This window comes from Carcharodon carcharias, chromosome 4, assembly GCF_017639515.1.
Source record: "Carcharodon carcharias isolate sCarCar2 chromosome 4, sCarCar2.pri, whole genome shotgun sequence".
In the NCBI taxonomy this organism is placed as follows: domain Eukaryota; kingdom Metazoa; phylum Chordata; class Chondrichthyes; order Lamniformes; family Lamnidae; genus Carcharodon; species Carcharodon carcharias.
In genome coordinates this window covers 115325477-115348967 of record NC_054470.1, presented here as the reverse complement: position 1 = coordinate 115348967, position 23491 = coordinate 115325477, and the positions used below count along the sequence as shown (strand labels likewise).

The 23491-nt window shown below is 41.6% G+C and overlaps 1 protein-coding gene across 2 annotated transcripts in view; it reads left to right on the top strand.

Annotated features, from left to right (window-relative positions):
- megf10 (multiple EGF-like-domains 10) overlaps positions 1 to 23491 on the top strand; it is a 182173-nt gene that overhangs the window by 107667 nt on the left and 51015 nt on the right. For both annotated transcript variants that reach the window (XM_041186308.1, XM_041186310.1), the window contains exons 6-9: positions 3584 to 3830; positions 8323 to 8443; positions 10534 to 10670; positions 16851 to 17063. In XM_041186308.1, coding sequence (XP_041042242.1) covers positions 3584 to 3830; positions 8323 to 8443; positions 10534 to 10670; positions 16851 to 17063 — 718 coding nt within the window. The remainder of the gene's footprint in view (positions 1 to 3583; positions 3831 to 8322; positions 8444 to 10533; positions 10671 to 16850; positions 17064 to 23491) is intronic.

Sequence of the window (23491 nt, the reverse complement as noted above, 5' to 3'; positions counted from 1 at the left end):
AAAAAATTTGAGATTAAGAAATGGTTTTCAAGTACATAATGTTAAGGTAATCAAGACTGGAGAAAGATACAATTGTAATTATCATCCTTATCATCCCTGATGCTGTGACATTGATAACCAGTGCCTCTGTGGTAGTGGGGTAGAACACCACGGGCAGAATTTTCTGCCTGTCGGGTGGGTGGGGAGCCAAGCCCCGCTGCCATTTTCAGTGGGTGGGCCAATTAAGGCCCGCCCAGCGTGACATCCAGCGGGAAGCGCTATGCGCTCCCTGTGCGGGTGGGGGGGGGATTCCCCAAAAGCGAGAGTACACTCTTTCATGCATGCGCACGACAGAGCACACATCCCCCTGAGGCTAAGTGCTGCCTCAGGGAGATCGCTGACAGTTATAAACACATTAAAAATAGAAAAAAAATCCTTAACATGTCCCCCTCATGTGACAATGTCACATGAGATGGGACATGTTCATAATTTACACTAAAACTTTATTAAACTTTTAAAACCCTACATGAAATCTCATCCTGCCGGTGGATGAGGTTTCATGTTTTCTCTATTTGCTGCCAGGGCTCCTGACCTGCCCCCCAACATTAAGGTTGTACGGGCAGGTCCTTTAATTGTTTTAATGATCCTGTCAATGGCTTCAATTGGCCATTGACAGGTTGGCAGGCGCACAGCTGATTTTGCTGCGGGCCGGCTTTCCTGAAGATTTAAATGGGGCGGGATGATGTCGGTGAGCGGGCCCTGCAAAAGTCAGCCCCACATGTAGGATGACAGATTGGTTAGGATGTTCCTGGGTCAGGATTTCCCTTCCAATTGCCACCTATTTTGAGGTAGTGGACAGAGTGAAATAAGTTCTTGGAGATGGTTGTCTCAAATGTAATGCAAAAAATCTGCAATTGAATTATGCTTTCCAATAAGTCTCAATTTCTCTTAAGGCTCGATGTGGCCTTGTGAATGAACTGTAAATGGTACAGCTGGTAGTCGCCCTCTCCAGCCAATCCACTTATCCAATTTGCACCCCAAATCAAAATTACCGCTATGTAATTGGTGGGAGCTTCAGTAAGAAATCCTCAGGAGCCTATCATACTGAGGAGGTCATGTCTTCTGTTGCAACTTGGTGATATCCTGTTGGTGCTTTGGAGATTCATTAAGGATTTGTTGTTAATGTCTTGTCAGATTACATTGTTAAAGTTTGCTAATGTCAATTACATTGTTAAGGTTAAGAAAAACAGGTGATGGGTATTAATTGTCTTTGAGCACATATAAATAGGGCATAACTGAGGCACTGGGTTGAATGTGAGGAGAGCTGTGAGACTGAACAAGTCAATAAACTCTCTTGATAAAGAAAAGTTATTTGTCTTGGTTTCTGTTTCACCAACCAGCGTGTATCCTATTAACCCTCGTGCTACTGGTTTAACTCTGTCCTGCTCAAAGTACTGCTTTGCGCTGCAGGCATGAGCCTGGAATTATGTCAAAGCTGCTTCCATTTCCACAGCAATTTGTTATGGTGAAGTTATGATGTAGAGTGGGGAGCAGCAACAAGGACGTTTTCAGTTATTCATTATCCAATGGGATTAGCTTATTCTTGTCTTCTGAAGGGGAGGGTGATGAGTTGGAAGAGGCCAAATTGGAGGCTCTTAGATTGAGGTATCACAGAGAATGTCATGTCTGTACATGTTGATGTTCATTCACCAGGGCCTGAAGACCGAGATATCTTATGGAAGCATTTTTCTTGACTGTTGGTGTCTCAGAAGGCTGCACCTTCTCCAGGAAACTACAACTCCTGACTGAGGATCTGCCCTTTCATTAGGAGAACGGCATTGTCAGTGCCAGTGACCATCTTGAATTTCTAGATCCTTCAAGGCAACATTTTACAACCTTTGCCATATTAGTTAAGTGGCTTCTCATCACTGAATGAAGAAAGTCACTGAACTTAATTCAGGAGGGATGCCCAGCTCGCATCCTTCCATTTGAAGCAAACAAACTGAAATAGCCATCCAGAACTGTAGACTAGCAGGGTTTCCACAGATGCAGGGAGCAATTGATGAAACTCGTGTGGCCCTGAAAGTCACATATGACAATCAACCCCCTTAGTTCTCTGATTAGGAAAAGCTTTTGTTCTGTTAACATTTAGCGAGTATGCATTGTACACCTACTTGGTCTGCACACTCTAGTGGTGCATACAATTCCCTTATTCTGTTTGTAAATGACTCGTGAGGAGCACAAACATTGGCAGGGGTGCATTGGGCCAAATGACCTGTTGCTGTGCTCTGTATTCCATGCAATAAGTGACAGATGTCCAGATAGGTGCCATCATGCTTTCATTGTGTGGCAACCCACCATGAGACCCCTCGTGAGTTAGAGTTGGAACAGAGATGTGTGCAAGTAGACTGCTGCATTTCCCACATTACAGCAATGACAACACTTCAAAAGTTCTTCATAGGCACTTTAAGACATTCTGAAGCTGTGAAAGGTGCTATAGAAATGCAAATTTTTTTGTTCCAACTAGAATGTCTCTCACTGCATCAGTTTACATTTTAATGTTCACTTTTTTTAAAAAAAGGTAATGTCAGCTTGCATTATAATAGAAAAACTAACATATAATAGAAAGTAATATTCGCACCACACAAATGCCAGGCAACCAGCAACCCCACCAACAAGAGAGAATCTAACCATCTCCCCTTGACATTCAATGGCATTACCATTGCTGAATCCCCCACTATCAACATCTTGGGGTTTACCATTGACCAGAAACTGAACTGGACCAGCCATATAAATACTGTGGCTGCAAGGGCAGGCCAGAGGCTGGGAATTCTGCTGCAAGTAACTGAACTCCTGACTCCCCAAAGCCTGTCCACCGTCTACAAGGCACAATCCAGGAGTGCAATGGAATACTCTCCACTTGCCTGGATGAGTTCAGCTCCAACAACACTCAAGAAACTCAACACCATCCAAGACAAAGCAGCCGCTTGATTGGCACTCCATCTACTACCTTAAACATTCACTCCCTCCACCACTGATGCACAGTGGCAGCAGTCTATACTATGTATAAGATGAACTGCAGCAACTCACCAAGTCTCCTTTGACAGCTCCTTTCAAACTCGGATCTCTATCACCTAGAAGGACAAGGGCAGCAGATAGATGGGAACACCACCACCTGCAAGTTCCCCTCCAAGCCACTCACCATCCTGACTTGGAAATATATTGCCGTTCCTTCACTGTCACTGGGTCAAAATCCTGGAACTCCCTCCCTAACAGCACTGTGGGTGTACATACACCACATGGACTGCAGCGGTTCAAGAAGGTGGCTCACCACCGCCTTCTCCAGGGCAACTAGCCAGTGATGCCCACATCCCATGAAAGAATTTTTTTTAAAAAATCATGAGTTGGTGATAATGAGTACATCGAGTTTTAATTTGTCATACTGGTAATAACTCAATGATTTTATGTTTACAGTTTCGCCCCATCTCTCTATATATATATATATATAGATTCTGTCTAAGCTCTTTGAAGATTTCTATGGCCTCATGACATGCCTAACTCTTGTGTGACAGAACACTCTTTCTCTCTTTTATATCTATTGCAGCATGTGACAGTAACCATTGGGGACCTCACTGTAACAACCGCTGTCAGTGTAAGAATGGAGCTTTGTGTAATCCCATCACTGGAGCCTGCTTCTGCACTCCTGGATACCAAGGTTGGCGATGTGAGGAGATCTGTGATGCCGGAACATATGGAAATGGATGTCATTTAAAGTGCCAGTGTCAAAATGGGGCAACCTGTGATCACATGACTGGTGAATGTAGATGCCCGCCAGGATACACTGGCGCATTGTAAGTACAGACTGCAACAGACATTTATTTTCTGAGAGGCAAAAACTCCGTCTGTAATTATTATTGAAAGACAAAGCTTTGTGTACAGTAAAGGCCCCACACTATCTGCTTTCTTGAATGAAAGTAGCAGTGTTACACGCAATTCCTGACAATTTTAAACAGCAGTGTGTTTACTCACAGCATAGGGCTTAACTATGTGAAGATTTTTAGCTTGTTTAGGTGAAGGTTTTTAGCTTTCTTGGACCAGGAAAAATAGTCGACAGTGAGACCACCGATTTGTGCTCAGGTTAGAAAAGTTATTAGCTCAAGAGTATGAAACTTGACAAGTTAGGCCACAATTATCAGGCTTAGGTCTCGTTTCGACCTTGGATAGTGGAACGTGTTGATTCGGTTCCATTGTGTTGACGTTGTCACATCTTTTCCTGTTGGTAGTTGTTTCTCTTGCGCTGCATTGACTGGGGCTTGACTTGCTCCTTTACCACAGTTCTCAGTGCCTGAACTCTCTGTACACAATCCTTCCTGGCTGGGTGATTGGTCCTCAGGGCTCGTAATTGCCCCATGATTGGTCTGAGTAGCCCTGAACTCAGTTCAAAGTATCGTGCACAGTCCTGTTGTCTGGTTAGTGGCCCTCCATTCTATTTTAGATGTCAAATGTCTAGCAAATGTCACATGTGCCAAAGAATATGTCTAACAAAGGTTACTCTGAAAAATGCAACTACAAGGTATCACAGATAATATAGCAAGTCAAAGTATACAGAAAGAAATGACTCAGGACAAAATTAATAGTCCTTGTAACTGTCTCTACTGTGGATTATATTAAAGGTCAAAAATGTAGAGTTTTGGTTCTAGTTGAAGGTGAATAGGGGATTGTTTACTTTCAGTTTGGTTTAGTGTGCCTGTGTGTGTTTACAAACCGTGCTTGAACTTGTATGTGAAGAGAAAAAGATTGGTAAAGACAAATGTAGGTCCCTTACAGTCAGAAACAGGGGAGTTTATAATGGGCAACAAAGAAATGGTTGATCAACTAAATACATACTTTGGTTCTGTCTTCACAAAGCCGAAGATTCAGCCCTCTATGTGACTGGTGTGTCATGGCTTGTGACTGTCAGCGATTCCTATACTTGGATCAGGAGGTCATTTTTGTTGGAATACACTATAGACTTGAGCTGTGACCTGTGTAGCCTGCCCAGAGAAAAGGAACTGCCTTCAGATTATGAGCGTGTTTAACAGCCTTTCAGAGTGAAATCGCAGTTAAAAGATTAAACTGAGTTAAGTCTGTTGGATTGAGTTTAAGGCAGAAGCTCATATTGTTTAGAATCATTATCCTATTTGCTTTGTATACCTATTTAGTCATTATTTCTTGTGTTTTTTTTGTTCAAGTTTGTGTAGTAAAGATTCTGTTGATGTTTCAATTTAATCTTGGAGTCCTGCCACTTATTTCCTTATCCTTAGTTCTTCCACAAATTATCTACTTCAAATGATTATGGTCTATCGAGCCAGATCCTAACAAGTATCTGGTTTGTCCAGTATCCTCATAACTGCGATCATAACATAGGGCTGGATTTTCTGGCCCCGCCCACCCTCGGGAGCATTCCGCCCTGCCAACAGTCAATGGACATTTTGGCTGGCCTGCCAAATCTCCCACAGGGGGTCCGAAAAATCCTGGCCATAGTCACATGGACAAATGCAGATTATTTAAGGAAAAACCAGCATGGATTTCTTAACGGCAAATCATGCTTAACTAACTTGCCGGAGTTTTTTGAAGAGGGAGGGTTGATGAGGGCAATGCTGTTGATGTGGTGTACATGGACTTCCAAAAGGCATTTGATACAGTGCCACACAACACACTTGTGTCTGAAAATGGAAGGGACAGTAGCAACATGAATACGAAAACGGCTGAGCGATAGGAAACAGATTAATGGTTAAAGGATGTTTTTCAGGCTGGACGAAGGTTTGTAGTGGAGTTCCCCAGGGGTCAGTGTTGGGACCCATGCTTTTCCTGATATATATTAATGATCTGGATCTTAGTGTACAGGGCACAATTTCCAAATTTGTGGATGATATGAAACTTGGAATCATTGTAAACTGTGAGGAGGATAGTGTAAAACTTCAAAAGGATATTGCCAAGTGGGTGAAATGGGCTGACAGGTGGCAGTTAACATTCAATGTGGAGAAATGATTCATTTTGATTGAAAGAACATGGAGAGAAAATATAAAGTAAAGTGTACAATTTGAAAGGGGGTGCAGGAACAGGGGGACCTGGGTGTATATGTACGCAGATCATTAAAGGTGGCAGGACCGGTTGAGAGCATGGTTAATAAAGCATATGGTATCCTAGGCTTTATTAATAGGGATATATAGTGCAAGAGCAAGAAAGTTATGCTGAACTTGTATAAGACACTGATTTGGCCTCAGCTGGAGTAGTGCATCCAGTTCTGGATGCCGCACTTTAAGAAGGATGTGAAGGAATTAAAGAGATTGCAGGAAAGATTCATGAGAATGGTTCCAGGGATGAGGAATTTCAATAGTACCTTACAAACCTGTGACCTCCACCACCTCATAGCAAAAGGGCAACAAACACATGACCACCTCCAAGCCGCACACCATCCTGACTTGGAAATATATCACTATTCCTTCACTGTCTCTGGGTCAAAACCCTAGAACTCCATCCCTAACAGCACTGTGGTGTACCTACACCACATGGACTGCAGTGGTTCAAAAAGGCAGCTCACCACCGCTTTCTCAAGGGCAATTAGGGATGGGCAATAAATGCTGGCCTTACCAATGATGTGCACGTCCTGTGAAAAAATACATTTTAAAAATGTTAGGACTGTTATCCTTGGAAATCAAAAGGCTGAGAGGAATTTTGATGGCAGTATTCAAAATCATGGGGATGTGGACAAAGTAGACAGGGCAAAACTGTTTCCACTCATGAAGGAGTTGAGAACAAGAGGGAACAGATTGACAAAATAAGCAAAAATGAAATGTGTGGTGGACGCTGGTTCAATTGAGGCATTCAAAAGAGAATTAGACTATTATTTGAAAAGGAACAATGTGCATGGTTACCGGGAGAAGGCAGGAGAATGGCACTAATTGAAATGCTCTTTCAGAGAACCAGTGCAGGCATGATGGGCCGAATGGTCTCCTTCTGCACTGTAACAATCCTGTGATTCTGTAATTCTGTGATTCCCACAACTACAATTCAGAATAAGTAGTACTTGGAATGCTACTGATTGAAAATCAATGTGACTCATTTGGGTCTGCCTCTGGAACTAGATACAGAACAGTGTCATCAAGTGGGGATCAAAATATCAATTATAATCCTGGATTTATAATCTCATAGAGTGAATAATGGATGGCATGAGAATCAAATCATTTGTTTTCCAATGTTTAATTCTACAGTTCACAGAATTATAATAAAGAACGTGGAATAAACTGCCTTGATTTAACAAAAAATGCCTTTGGCTGTAACCTATATAACATGATGCTTATTTAGTAATTGAAAAAAATGCGTTTCAGAGCGGTCTCCTTTTGTTTAGAATCAATATTTTGAAATCAAATAAATTCCTCTGGGCTTTCATGAATAAAACCATCAGAATGTCTATGCTAATCAGTGATAATGATTGGTTATCTCTCTCTCTCTCTCTCTCTTTCTCTTATCTACTAATCTATGTATTTGTCTATCAATATGTCTGTCTGCTTATCCATTTATCTACCTACCTACCCACCCATGGATTTCACCTACATATTTCCCTCGTTCACCCTTCCCTCCCTCCTTCCTTCCATCCTGCCTGCCTGTCTTCCTACCTACCTACCTACCTACCTATAATGCTTTCAAAGAGCAAACACAGGTATCTTGGGCTGAGTGGGCTCCTTCTGTGTCGAGACCTTAAAAAAGTCTCATGGCCTTGTTGATGAAAAGATATAAAATATCTTTGATATAATTCTATGAATTTTGATTTTCTATCCCTCTATCTCTATGATGGTGTCAGCCATGGCTCAGTGGGTAGCATTCTCGCCTCTGAGTTTGAATGCTGTGGGTTCAAGATCTTCTTGAGAGACATAATCACAAAAATTTAGGCCAACATTTCAGTGGAGTACTGAGGGAGTGCTGCATTGTCAGAGATGCTGTCTTTTGGATAAGCCTTAAACCAAATCTGCTGCCTTATGTGGATGCAAAACATCCTATGACACTATTTCGAAGGAGAACAGAGAGGTTCTTCCTGGTGTCCTGGCCGATATTTACCCATCAATCAACATTATGAAAGAACAGATTATCTGGTCATTATCACAATGCTGTTTCTGGGAGCTCGCTGTATGCATTTTGGTTGCTAAGTTTCCTATAGTACAACAATGGCAACACTTCAAGCGATGCTTCATTGGCTGAAAAGCACTTTGGGATGTCCAGAATTCATGAAGGGTGCTATGCGTGTTCTTCCTTTGTTCTAATATGTGTCTTGTTAATTTTTCTGTATTACATTTGATTTTCTAGTTGTGAAGATCTGTGTCCACCCGGGAAACATGGATCCCAGTGTGAGGAGCGATGCCCTTGCCAAAATGGTGGAGTATGTCATCATGTGACAGGAGAATGCTCATGCCCTCCTGGATGGATGGTAATCTCTATCGATTATGTATATTGTTATCAATCTTATGTCTTTGTGCACACTTCATGTGCACAAGCATTACTTTATGTTGTCATGCGATTTTGGTAATGCTTCCAATTGTCAGCCTTTAAAACTGGAACTTCCCATGTAAACATTTTATACTGCTGCTTCTCCATGTAATCAGTTGTGTGGCCACACCTTGGTAATGAAACAGTCAAATCACTCAGAATGCATTTTGAAGCATCCCAACAAGTTTTCACTCTAATCAAGGCCCTCATGTCTAAAAGAAGGTTTGAAACAAATTGAAAGAAATATGGCATGATTAATCATTTCCATTGGATTGTTACTTGTATCTATTAGTGCCTCATTAAAGTTTTTACTTCCAAGGCCCCACTCAAGATTTGATTTGATATTTATGCCTGGCATAGTGACTCTGATGGCCCGTATTTCAGCTTGAAGATGTGCAGTGTGCACACTTTCCCAGATCGTATCGGTAATATTTACGATAGGCAAATAGTAGGTTGCTTCTTACTTAGAGTCTACAACATAGAAGCCTATACCATTGTTTATGCTCCACGTCTGTGTCCTACCACTCGGTATCCTTCTATTTCTTTCTCCCGCATATGTTTATCCAGCTTCTGCTTAAATGCAACTATGCGATTCACCTCAACCACTCCCTGTGGTAGTGAGTTCCACAATCGAACACTCTCTTAAATTCCTTATTGGACTTATCAGTGACTACCTTATGTTTATGCTCCATAGATTTGGTCTCCCCCACCCACCACCCCTCACCCAACCCCGACCAGCTATCCCCATCCCCGGACAGAGTGGAAACATCTTGTCAACATTTGCCTTGTCAGTCCCCTTCATAATTTTAAAGACTTCTATCCAGTCACCCCTCAGTCCTCTCTATTCTAGAGTAAAGAGACCCAGCCTGTTCAGCTGTTCCTGATAAGTATATCCTCTCAATACAGCTACTGTGCTTGTGAATCGCTTTTGCACCTTCACAAAGTCTCGATATCCTTTTTATAATATGGAGACCAGAGCTGTACACAGTGCTCCAAGTATGGTCAAACCAAAGCTGGATTAAAGTTTAAAATCACTTCTCTGCTTTTCAGTTCTCTCTCTGTCTTGACAAAATCGAGTTGGTAGTTTATCAAAATTGGTTATGTTATAAAAATGTGCTTCTAGTAGATTCAATAAAATTATGAATATATTGGCTTGGAAAGTAGATAGAGTTTGACTATAGGCATTGTGTGTTGAATATTATGGAGGAGAAATATCACCTGTCAAATGTAGTTCCACCAATATAATGATTTGATGTAACCAGGTTTAAGAATTCTAAATCATACAGGTTCTGATGACTGTGTTAGCCAAAGAGACTCTTCATATATTTGGTACCATCGTTTGGTGGTACAGAACTTGAGTATTGCTGAAAAAAGAGACATGTCGAGGCTTTTTGTCTTGCACTCATCAGGACCCTTCACAGGAATACCAATATAAGGGAAAAACAACAATTTATACTGTAAGTGAAGAAAGTGCTGATTGGTTGGTAAGTGGGCTCTGACTGGTACCATTCAGCACTCTTCACATACAGGACAAATTATTGTTTTCCCCTGATATTGGTATTCTTGCAAAGTGTCCTGATGAGTGCAAGATGAAAACTTTGACATATCTCTTTTTTCAGCAGTACATATTTCCTGGTTGTGTTGTGTTTAACCAATATCATTTTACATGGGGTAATTTTACCGACTTGCATTTCTAGTTTTGCCGTTCAGCAGTGCTACCTCAGGAAATTTACCCTTGAATCTGTGTTACATGTATTACAATGACATGCCATGCACTTAACCTTAGCTCTGTGATACAAGATTCCTAATTACAGTAGTGACAGGAAAGGAGAAAAAGTTAAGTGTGGACTCAAAGATCACTTTGTTCCTGCTTAAAATAAAATTATTGGCACACCTCTCACACAATGTTCTCACTCTCGCTTTCAGCTCAAATCAAAAAGTGCTTCTAGGATTGAGACTGGTTTGAAAAAGTATGTAAGTGTAATGGTTAAAAAAAGATAAACGATTGACTGAAATACTTAACTTTTAAAGGGAACAGTATGTGGTCAGCCTTGTCCTGAAGGAAGACATGGAATAAACTGCTCGCAGGAATGCCAATGTCACAATGGTGGACAATGTGACTCAGCCACTGGTCAGTGTCAGTGTGGAGCTGGCTACACAGGAGAGAGGTAATGGAACCTATCAACTCTTGATCGTAATGTGGCAGTCACTTTCATGTATCTTTACACTGTGTATTTGGCCTCTTCCCTAACTACCACTTTAACCTCATCCACCTCTACAACCCTCTGGGATTTCTATGCTCTTTCAATTCTGGCCTTGCACACATTCACGATTTCCATCGCTCCATCATTGGTGTTTGCACTTTCAGCTACCTGGGCCTTAAGTTCTGGAATTCCCTCCCTGAACCTCTCCCTCTCTCTCTTCCCATAAGACACTCCTAAAAACCTAACTCTTTTGACCAAACTTTTAGTCACCTGGTCACCTAATATCTCCTTATCTGGCTCAAAGTCAAATTACATCTCATATTGCCGCTGTGAAGCACTTTGGGAGGTAAAAGTGCTACATAAATGCAAGTTGTTGTTGTTGTATGTTTCTGAAGAGGTAACATATGGACAATAACATATAGAACAGCTGGCCAACTTCAAGGTAGGTTCAGCTATTAAGTCAGTTGAACTGGTCTGAAGTTCATGTTCCCTCTATATTACTTCTGTTTTGGTCTAATTTGATAGAATGTGATTTATATTGCCCTCAGGCATGTAACTATAACTATAGTATTACATTTTAGGAAATAAAAATATCCAGTTTCATACTTGTAATAGTGATACAGCCCATGAAAAGACACTGGGCCAGGCTTTGCTGCCAAAATAATGGTGAGCTTAATAGTGTTTGGCATTATTAATGTGTAAATTATTCTGCAATTTCTGGCATGAGGAGATTCCCAGGGAAATGTGAATCACTACAAGTTACTGGACAATTTACGCCACTCTGCCATTAAGTCAAAAAAACAGCATCTTGCCCCCAACCTTCCTGCAAGTTTCATGAAATTGCAACATTAGCACATTAATTACCCATTAAACCTGTCACAGAAAGTTACAGCTGGTACTTAACAGTGTAAGGACCCCTTTGCTGCTTAAACTCTCCTACCCTGAAAGGGAACAATTCAAACTGTTGAGTCTAATTCATGCAGCTAATAAATTGTTCTCAGAAGTTTTAAAAATATTATGTTTTTCAATGGTTTCCTTCTTTTCCTTTCTTTTTTCTCTCTTTCTTTGTCCAGTCTTTCTTTCCCTCTCTTCACTTTTGTATCTGTATCTGATCTGATGCTAATTCACCATATTTCCTTCCCTGTCATTCCTCTACAGTGTCAGCTGTGGTTCAGCAGGGAGCACTTTTGCCTCTGAGTCAGACGGTTGTGGGTTTAAGTTCCACTCCAGGACTTGAGCTCAAAAATCCAGGCTGACATCCCCAGTACGGTACTGAGGGAGTGCTGCACTGTTGGAGGTGCCATCTTTCAGTTGCGGTGTTAAACCAAGGCCCTGTCTGCCCTCCCAGATGGATGTAAAAGATCCCATAGCATTATTTCGATAAAGAGCATGAAAGTTCTCCTTGGTGTTTTGGCCAATAATTATCCCTCAATCAACATCACAAAAAAAAATTGATCATTATCAAAGTGGGGTCTTGCAGTTTTCAAATTGCACATTACAACAGCAACTACACTTCAAAATGATTTAATTGACTCTAAATGCTTTGGAACATCTTGAGGTTGTGAAAGGCGCTATAGAAATGCAAGTCCTTTCTTTTTTCTTGTTGCTTCTTTCTCAATCCTTAAGTCTCATTCGTTAAGGAGATAGACTTTTGGCTCCATCATTCATGGAGGTCTCAGATGTTCTATTGTCTAGTCTGAGCTGTTATCAGTTCTCATTCCCAGCGAGGTACAGCTCAAAAACGTGTTGAAACTGAAGGGTGAAGGGTAAGGTCTAACTAACAGTGGACGCAGCGAAATGGCTCACTGTGGGGAAATCTTGTCCACAGCTAAAAACAAGGCAATCCAATTACCCGGAGAATGCATTAAGCAAGAACCAAAAAATTGCTTTATAGCATGCTCGCTGGAAAGAAGCTCTGTCCTCTGCCTGATCTCTTTTGCGGCTGAATGTATACCTTTAATGCTAGCACTAAAATGTCTGAAATAATGCTGCTGGGTCACTTGTTAAGCTGTTGAACATGCACTTAGCAATTTTAAACCTACAAATGTTGCCTAATTTACCCGTGGAGAGTGAGTGCATGCTTTAATCCTTTTAGTTTCGATTGACTGATGCAAACTTAATGGGGTGGTAGATGCAGCTAGGTGGCCCAGCCTTAGAACATGCCTCTAGTGTAAAGAATTCTGCTTTTTGCATCTAAAAGGTTCTAGCCTGCATGTAGCTATTAGTGGGAATGCTCCACGCTGTCATTTCTGTGTAACTTACCACCAGCTATAAGAAACTCCTGCATTGATGAATGAAGTGAGTCAGTAATTCCTCAAAACTGTCCAAGTTAAATCATGCTAGATCAACAACTTTTATTTATATAGCACCTCTAACAAACTTTCCTCATCCGCCCTCTGATACTTTTACCAATTATCTTAAATCCATGTCCTCTGGACACCAAACTTCCAGCCACTGAAAACAGCTTCTCCTTATTTGTTCTTTCAAAACTCTTCATAACTTTATAACATCAGTCAGGGGAGCGTTTTATGCAGAATATCTGCTTCTGATAAGTACCTTCTAAAGTATAAACAGGATAACAGCAACTTTCAATTGTACAGCACTTTTAAGCCAGATTTTAACTTATTTTAAAACCATTCAGAGAGTTAAAATTGGGCCCTTTAAAGTAGCAAGACATACCAAAATGCTTCAAACAGAATTTGATACTGCACACGTAAGGAGATATTAGGAGAGGGGAACAAAAGCTTGGTAGGTTTTAAAGAGCAGCTTAAAGGGGAGAGACAGAGAGAGAGAGAAGTGGAGTATTTTAGGGAGGGAATTCGAGGGCTTAGAGCTTGGCATTTGAAAGCATGGCCTCCGATGGTGGAGCGATGATGGAAATCCAGGGATACACAGGAGGCCAAAATTGGAGCAGTGCAGATATTAGCTTGGACGGTATGGGGCTGGAGAAGATTACAGCAATAGGGAGGAGCCAGGGCAATGGAGGGATTTGAAAACAAGGATGGGGATTTTAAATTTACGTGCACAACCATGGGCTGTTGTGGTGGGACCTGTCGCGGGAGATTCGGCAGCCCAGCCAAAAGTCCATTGATTTCCGGCGGGACCGGACAGCCCCAGGGACGGGCGGGTCGAAAAATCCTGCCCATCGTTCTTGCTGCACTTCCAGGAGCAGGAGAAAACCTGAGCTCCCTTTTAAGTTGCGCAAGGAGTAAAGCTGTTGACATTTAATTTAACACAAAAGCATTTTACTAATTTATTCTCGCGCTGTGGGTGCTTTTGGCAAGTCCAGGTTTATTGTCGATCGCCAGCCTGAGGCATTGGCATTGGGATGTTTTCGTGAGCAGCTGCAGTCCTCGTGGTGAGGCAGGCAATTCTCAGTGTATTTTGTTTTTTGTGCTCTTACTCTATTCAGCGTTAGTTGAATATTTTGTTTCTTTTCAGACAGCAGATGTTGGATGAACATTTGGTTTCAATTAGTTACAGATGACTCATCTAAAATTACATTTTGGACCCAAAAAAAAGGAGTTTTGGTTATTTAAATGCAAAAAAAAACCTGTCTGTTTTCCCCTTTTAATGTGGTGATTCATGATTAAATGTTTCAAACGTTGTGGGTTTGAATGGTGGATTGCTGAAGCTCTGTTCTGCAGCCGTCCATGTGCGTTGTGGTTATGTTGCTTCAATGCTGCTAATTATTCTGCTAATAGGGAAGCTGGGTTTGTGAGCTTCAAGTTTGGACCTTTCTATTAGCTGTGGCTCAGTGGATATAGCACTCTCAGCACTGAGTCAGAAGGCTATGGGTTCCAAGCCCCACTCCAGAGACTTGAGCACACAATCCAGGCTTGATGCTGCAGTGGCAATGCTGAGGGAGTGCTGCACTGTCAGAGTTTCTGTCCTTTGGATGAAGTATTGAACAAAAGCCTCATCTACACTCTCATGCAGGCATAAAAGATTCCGTGGTACCATTCCGAAGAAGAGCAGGGGAGTTCTCCCCAGTGTTCCGAATGATATTTATTCCCCATCAAAATCACTAAAAACAGGTCACCTTGTCGTTATCACATTGCTGTTTATGGGAGCTTGCTGTGTGAAAATTGGCTGCTATACATTATGACAGTGACTACATTTCAAGAAGTGTTTCATTGGCTGTTAGCATCCTGAGGTTGTGGCAGGTTCCACATAAATGCAAGTCTTTTTCACATATTCTGATTTTGATTCTGGGAGTGCGGTACTGAACCTTTCAGCAGCATACGGTTCCAATGAATTATGTAGAGCTTTGTGCTGTTCAGAATTAAATGGGTCCTTATGGTTAAACAGACACCATTTACCTAGATTTATTGATCATCCCTTCGTCTTATGTAGAACAATGAAACCTCCAGCCTTGAAAGCTTTCCTCTTGCTGGTTATTAAGTACACACTGTAAAATGACCAACTCACCAAGTATTGCCCAATCCATTCACAGAGCAGGCACATTTTGTTACTTTTCTATGCTTCAGATGAAGACTTTTACTTGTTAATCTCCACGATTTTTATTATTATTGTATATTTGATTTAGGTTAATGACCCTATAAGATAGCTAATCTCAGAGATTCATATTATAAGATCCTATTTACCAGAATAATACAATGTTTTGCCCTGGACATGCCTTTTGAACATCATGGTGAAGATACAAATGCAAAAACTTTTACATATGGATATACATCATGGAAGCAAAGGAACAAGGATTAGTGGCAACAATCATTTTGCCGTATAATCTATCTTGTGAGCAATGTTTCTGTTTTAGAAACTTAATGAAAGACCGCATCGAAACATTAACACTTTAGTGCTTTCAGAGGCAGTGCGAGCATTAACAATCCATCAATCCTTTGCCGAGTTGTCTAAAACAGTATCCCAGCAGAATAGGGTCAATTCAATGGCATTGATGACCATTACTTGATGTCACATAGCTTACAGAGCTTTTCCCAATTCACAACAGAAATAGAGTAGGCTTTGTCCAAATTTTGTGCCTTGAACAAAATAAGTCGCCAACAGACAAGTGCAGCATTGTGTTGCAGTCATGTCTGGGCTAGATTCTGAGTGGCAAAACAATTTTACCCTGCTGTCTGTAAATAAATTGCCTATACCCAAATAGGGGAAATTGCTGTACCAATTTCGTTTTTTATTAAAATAGATCTTTTAATTAAGAAATAAAAGTGTACATTGGCCCGACACACTAAACGTAGAGTCACGGCTTCTCAAAATTTCAACTGTGTCTTCGGGACACTTTTCTCTGAGGGTTTGGGAGTAACTTCACATGGGCCTGAATCTTCTGGTCGGTGTCCGGTGTAGGCGCCGCTCGTCGATGCGCAGTGACATCAGGCGTGTGTCCCGAAGTCACCATGCGTCGTTCCGATCTTCAGTTAGGCGGGCACACACCGGAGTTGGCTCCATGTCCGCTGAACTGTTAAAGACCTCTTAAGGCCATTTAAAAGAATTAAATGAGCTGCCCGTCCAACCTTATGGTTGGCGGAGGGGCAGGCAAAGAGCCCAGGCAGCCTTCACATTTATCATGAAGCCTCATCCATGGGTGGGATGTGGTTTCATGAAGGCTTTATAAATTGAATAAAACTTTTTATTAAAATTCATTGACATGTCCCCAGCTCACGTGACACTGTGGCAGCTCCGTGCTGCACGAAATAGCGCAGGCCCCAACTCTCCCTCCTCCCCTTGTCCGCACAAGGAGCGCTCAGCGCTTCCGGGTGCGTCTCATGCTGGGCAGGCCTTAATTGGCCCGTCAATGTAAAATGGCAGCACCCACGCCCGCTCTTGCTCAGTCACCCCCGCGGGGAGAAGATTCTCCCCCATGGTATTTACAACACCATGTGAAATAGACCATTTCAATAAGGAATATAGGAGAAAACTCTTTAATTAGAAAGTGGTGAATGGCACAGATGTATTTAAGGAGAAATTAGATAACCATGAAAGACATGCTGATAGGGTGAGATGGAGAGGGGTGGAAGGAGGCTCATATGGAACATAAACACCAGCACAGACCAGTTGGACCGAATGGCCTTTTTCTGTGCTGTAAATTCGGCTGTAATTCTATCTTGATGTAAAAATCCATCATTGCTTTTAACTTATTTCTTCCAATGGTGTGTTACTTTCCACAAGGTGTCAGGACCAATGCTCTTTTGGATCATATGGAGAAAACTGTGCTGGGAGTTGTAGCTGCCTCAATGGAGGAGACTGTTACCACGTCAACGGCGCATGCCTCTGCAAGTCTGGCTTCACGGGGGATTCCTGCCAGATTCGGATGTGTCCTGACAGAGTCTACGGAATAAACTGCGACAAACACTGCCCCTGCCACCCTGAAACCACACTGAGGTAAGCAGTCAGCGGGCAATAAACTGGCCTACTGTTAAAAGTGTGAAAATGCCGCTTAGGGATGTTTAGAGTATGTTCTTGGCCACCGTCATATTGCTCCTAGGTTGATCGTACTCAATTAATCATTGAAATAAGTAAAAGGATGAATACAAAAACTGCTTCCCCGGCCCACCTTTTCTGCACACATTTTATCTAACATGTTTGGCATAACCTAATATTGAGTTTGCCCCAAACTGAGGTAGATATCCAGTATTTTTCTGTACGCTGTAAATTCGTTTGTTTGTTTGTTTTGTTCTTATCTCTTTGACCATGGCTTTATAAACAGCAAAACATTCACAATTCTGTATGACATTCTGCTCTGTGTAAGTATAGAAGAGAGAATTACATGTAATCTTACAACACAGAAGCAGGCCATTCAGCCCAACTGGTCCATGCCAACATTTAATCTTTTCCCTCCCACCCCTTGCACCCTATGGTACAACTTGAAATGTTACAATAAAGCTGCACTTCATGAAAACATTCACTTAGTCACTTGCCTCTGTGCAAGCAACTAATTTTTCAATGTTGGAAAGTGAGATAGGCAGGCTCAGTGGTGTATCTCTTGTTCCTCCTTTTTGTCTTGTTTATATCTTGTTTGATCGGAGGCAAATCAGGTTGACCAAGGAGCAGATACTCTTGGGATAGTTTTAACCAAACTTACTATGTAAGTGGAGGTTTGGGTGGAATGCTGGTTTTACATCCTCAGTAACTTCAGTGAGAGTAAACTCAGGAGACTGCAAAATGGAGAGAACAGCGTTACACTCAATCTAGTTGGTATCCCAAAGCAGGAGTTCAACTAAAATTTCTCCCTTGTGAATCATTCTGTGTTGTAATATTCTGATTCTACAATTTATGCTACAATATTCTGGTTTAGTGACAGCATGACTGAGTGTTGTAAATTGTGACGAGACCCAATGACAATGGCACTGGAGCTGTACAATTTTAACTCAATTATATCTCTTGGTCGGTCTCTGTCTCTCTCTATCTCTCTCTGTCTCTCTCTGTTTCTCTATCTTTCTCTCTATCTCTCTATCTCTCTCCCTATCTCTGTCTCTCTATCTCTCCATCTCTCTCCCTCACTCTATCTCTCTCTGCCTATCTCGCTGTCTATATTACGATGTCTCTCTCTGTCTCTCTCTCTCTCTCTATCTCTCTCCATTTCCCTCCTTCACTCTATCTCTCTCTGCCTATCTCACTGTCTATATATCCAAGTCTCTCCGTTTCTCTTTGTCTCTCTCTCTCTTTCTATCTATCTTTCTCTCTGTCTGCCTCCTTCTTTCCTCTTTCTTTCTGTCTCTCTCTCACTGCCTCTCTCTCTCCCTATTTCTATTTCTGCCTGTCTCCCTCTCTTTGTCTCTCTCTCTCTTTCCATCTCTTCCTCTCTCTCACACTCTCTCTCCTGTTTCCTTCTCTCTGTCAATTTCACAGTTCCTCTGTCAGTCCCTCTCACTCTGCTGTTTATCTCTGTCTCTCTGTCTCTCTTTCCCTGTCTCTCGCCCACTCTGTCTTTTTCTGTCTGTCTCTCAGTGTTTGTCACTAACCCCTTCTTTCACTGTTTCTGTCTGTATTGTGTCTTGCTCTTTCTCTGTCTATCTGCCTTCCTCTGTCTCTACATAAGATGCACACTTACCCGGACCCATGTGCATTTTTGAATGTGTCCATGACTGCATCAGCAAATAAGTATGTTCATCCTCCATATTGCTATTTCCCTCTGTACAAAGTATTGTATTTTCCATTTCAGTTCATAATGCCAGTATAGCAGCTGAATGCTGTGGCTGTGTGTAATGTCATTTATCAATCAGGAGAACGTCTGTGAATCTCAAAGCTCTCAGAGGGAGTCAGATCAATCTTGAATAACTTCAAAGCACTGTTTTTCCCCTGTCAGTTACTGGGTGAAACGTATTCTTCGAGGGAACAATAGTGCATAAGGCAACAATTTCACAAGTGAAGATTGAAATGTTTCTCAATGTGCTCAGATCCCATCAGTATCATTGAGTAATCTTTATAGAACTGTGCCATAAATGTAAATTAAGGCATGGTAAATTTATTCACTGCTGTCAGGCCTAGTTTTGCATACTGAAACACATCCTGGACATCAATTTGCTACAGCCCATGCTTGAGGTTGGCCTATATTGATATTCTTGCTCTCTCCCCCGCCACTGAATGATACACTTATTTGCAAGGATTAAATCAACTGTGGTCTTCAGAAAGACAGGTGTTTCAGGTGAGGACAGATACCCATTTAACAGGTAGCACAACGAGATTAATAGTCTCTCAGGGCAGTCTGCACTGTCTTTTCCAATTACTGTTTTGGTGATGAGCTCCTGAATAAATGCTGATCTTGGTTTCAAGTTTCCAGTTCATTAACTAAGAGTCATTTTTACAGTCCCACTGGTGGAGCACATTATGTTTAGTGACCGGCTTGCGAAAGAACATTATGAAATAGGAACTGGCATAGGCAATTCAACCCCTTGAACCTGCTCTGCCATTCAACAAAATGGCTGATCATCTACCCCAACTCCACCTTCCCACACTATCCCTATATTGTTAAATTCCCTTAGTACCAAAAATCTATCAGTCTCTGTCTTGAATGTACCCAATGACTGAGCATCCACGGCTCTCTGAGGTGGAGAATTCCAAAGATTTACAACCCTTCGAAGGAAGAAATTTCTCCTCACCTCAGTCGAAATTCCTAATCCTGAGACTGTGACCCTTTGCTCTCAATGTCCCCAGCCAGGGTCAACATTTTCTCTGTTTCTGCCCTGTCAAGGCCCCCTTAAGAATTTTATATTTTTCAATTATGCTATGACATGGCAGGTGTTGTGTGCCAGGCTGACCAAATCCACAAGGGAAGCTTGGCCACGCTATCACAATGGTTTTACAATTTATAGTTGTTATGAGAAGGATAATGCACTGAATTCAGAAGAATTGATTCCACTAACACTTTCAGAGATTTTAAAATTAAATTAAAACATTTATTAAAAGTAAAAAAAAATAAACACACACAAGATTACAGTTACATGGTTATTTAGTCTTAATAGTTCCCAACATTCTTCATTAAGCAGGTTCTCAACCACACACCCCCTTTAAGGCAATAGTTCAAAATAGATTTGAAATTATAAAATCAATCCAGCAAGGATACCACAGCACCCACTCAACAGTGGAATTCCAAACACTTGTAACACAACTTTTATTAATGGACACAGCAGACTTCTGCTAAAGTAGCAAGAGGCGTTCTCCCAAGGACTGCTTCACACAGTGTACCTTTCGATCTCACATGGCCACACCCCTTCCATAGCCTTCCATCCCTCTTTTTATATGTTTTCTGTCTCTTTAACCTGTAAATTCCATGGTTTTACAGGTCTTTGGAAATGTACTTTTCCCATAAAACAAATCTTTCATGTTGTCAATATGACCTCTTTCCTTTTGGGAAGAATAAACATAATAACCTTGCCCTATTCATCTTGTAAGTTGTAAACATCCTACTGTCTCTTTGAAACATAAACACCTTTCCACTTATCTTAATATGTAAATTTCATTCACACCTTATCTGTGGAACCCTCACCCTCACTTGTCTATATTCATCTCAAAAGTCTGCTTTACACCTAACTCTTTGATAATTTCAACTTTGCAGTCTATCTGACTCTAATTCAATTAAATCAGTCACACAGACAGAATCATCCACACTTATATCCTTAAGCCTACAATAATATAATGACAAATATTACAGTTTTGTGACAATTAAATTACCTCTCATTCTTCTGATCTCCAGGAACCCTAAACCCATTCTACTCAACCTTTAAATCCTCTCATTCCACAAACCAATCTGGTGAACTGTTGTCTGATTTCCTTTAGTTTGGGTGGTCGTGCATAGGAAGATCCCAGCCCAAAATGGACCCGGAACTGAATGATTATCAGAAACAAAATGAGGGTGAGGGGAGAAGATTGCATGAGTAATGAGAGTAAAATACTGCAGGCAATTCTTGCAGGGATATGACCATATATGGGACAAATATTATTTCAGCCTTTATAAAAGCCTTTAAATTGTTTTCTCAGCCTTGCCAACACCTGTATTGGGGAGGGGTAAGGTTGGGGAACTGGGGAGAAGTGCTAAAAGAACAAAAGACACCAAGTGAAAAATATGAAGTCAGGGAATTGAGTCTTTGTGTAACAACCAATATGATAGTTATTTTTAACTAATTTTCATAATAGATTCACATTCTTTGGGTTGGTGGATGAATCAGAGATGACTATTCTCTTTTAAACTTGACCTGGAATTTTCCCCAGCCAAGGCCATTGTTTCCAAAATGCCTCTCCAGGGCATTAGTGATGTGCTTGCTGCAAGTGCCGGGTGTGGAGGCAGGCTGAGCGGAAAGCCTGTCTTGGTGTATCGGCACTTCGTCGAAGCAAAAAAGAAAGAGCAAAAAACATCCCTCCAGCTCACACCCCTCACACCCCCTCATATCCCCCCAACACACTCCCCATGCCCCATCCATGTTAACCCATGCCACCTCATGCCTCCCACTCCCCTTGGCCTCTCATTCCCTCCAAGCAACCTATACTCCTCTGCTCACAACCCCATGGCCCTTTGTAGCCTCTATGCCAACTTAGCAGTAATGCATGCCAATGCACCTACCTACCACACTTTGCCCTTACACTTATCATGCCAACTTAACCAATATCTACCATGGTCAGACTCATGCTGAGATGAAATAAAGCTCTTGAGCATCTATTGATGAATTCACTGGGTGAAATTTTATGGCCCTGTCACGGCAGGGGTGGGGCCATAAAGTGCGACAAGCCATTCAAAATTCTATTGACTTCAGCAGGACCATAAAATCCCACTGGCGTAAAATTCCAGCCACTGTTTAAAAAATAATCTAATTGATTAAAATCCATTAGCTACATTTAACTTCCTTTAATCCCTTATAAAAAAACAAGATGGAGTTCATAGACTCATATCAAAGAGTTTATAATCACTTGGAGCTGTCAAGCAAACAGTGAATTGATAGGAACCCCACTGTGATAATGAAAGGTTGTGAAATCAGTTATGTAGCACTAATCCTATAATGTCTACCCTCGGGCTTATGTCAACAGGTGGAGTGAAACAGCAAGCACTGATGTTTTTTAACACTACAGACAGCTTTTTTCAAATACTTAAAGGGCTGCATTGACAGCTTGACAACTCGCTTTGAAAGCTCTGTTGACAGTTCCTTTTGGCAACTTTCTTGACAATTCCAATGAGCTTAACAGTTTCAATGAGTTTATGCACTTTTTATGCATATTTGTCTACTATTAACAATCCCAAAGGGCACCTTACCTCTCCCAAAGGCCACCTGATCTTTCCCCAAGGTGTCACGGGAAATATCCAAAACGGTACCCTACCCCTCCAAATGCCTCCGCTAACTTTATGCTTTCTCCTCCAGGTCTAAAATGCACAAGTTGTATTTTGGGACACCCCACCGGCCAAAATCGGATCTGACTGAGGCGGCTGCACTGTAACATGTGCAGTTATATCCATGAATCATGGATGTGCAACTTAGAACCTGCCCCCTTTCCCTCCATCCCCCCCTCCCCCCCACAAACCCCAGTGAAAATGGTAGGTGCCCTTATAGGGAGCAGGACTTCCAGATCGGAGCCTCTGCCACCATTTTTGTAAAGACAGAGAGGCTCTCTGTCTTTACAAAAATTCTGGCATTGTCTCTCTCCCTCTCTCTCCTTTTTTTCTGCCTTTCTCTATCTCTCTCTCTCTCTCTTACACACACACACACACACACACACACACACACACACACACACACACACACACACACACGATGCTCACCAGTGGCAGTATTGGGTCATGCAACCAGCTTGTTCATTCTTAGTTTTGGGGAAATAATTATTGGGTTGACTTGTGTGAGGAATATCCCAATTACTCATATCTGGCTCGCTTAAGACAGAAGTTTCACTGAAATGTAAAGACTATGTGGTGACAATTCTTACTGTCTGACATTAGCAGTGTACTCAAATCTAAGTCACCTTGTCTATTATCTTAATGCAGGGACTTAAAATGATCCAGTTGAAAATTCTGTTAAAATAGCGAATGAAGACATTTGTAAGTGTCTGAATTGTTTGAATTTTAATATCGCAGAGTATGGCAATTTTTACCAGACGTGATGTTTGTTATTACATACAAAATGGACGGGCAGGAAATGACCATCAAGTCTACCCCACATCATGATAGCTCGTTATCCTTATGAAACATTTCCTTTCCAGTCTCCCGCCTCCACAGCCTTGGAGACTCCTGGAAGAAGTGGGGCCAGTGAGTGAAAACAGTACCCTGAAGAATTCCTCTCTGACCCCTTCAGCTGTGCCATCATTACCGTGCCAAAGTGTCTATTACTCTT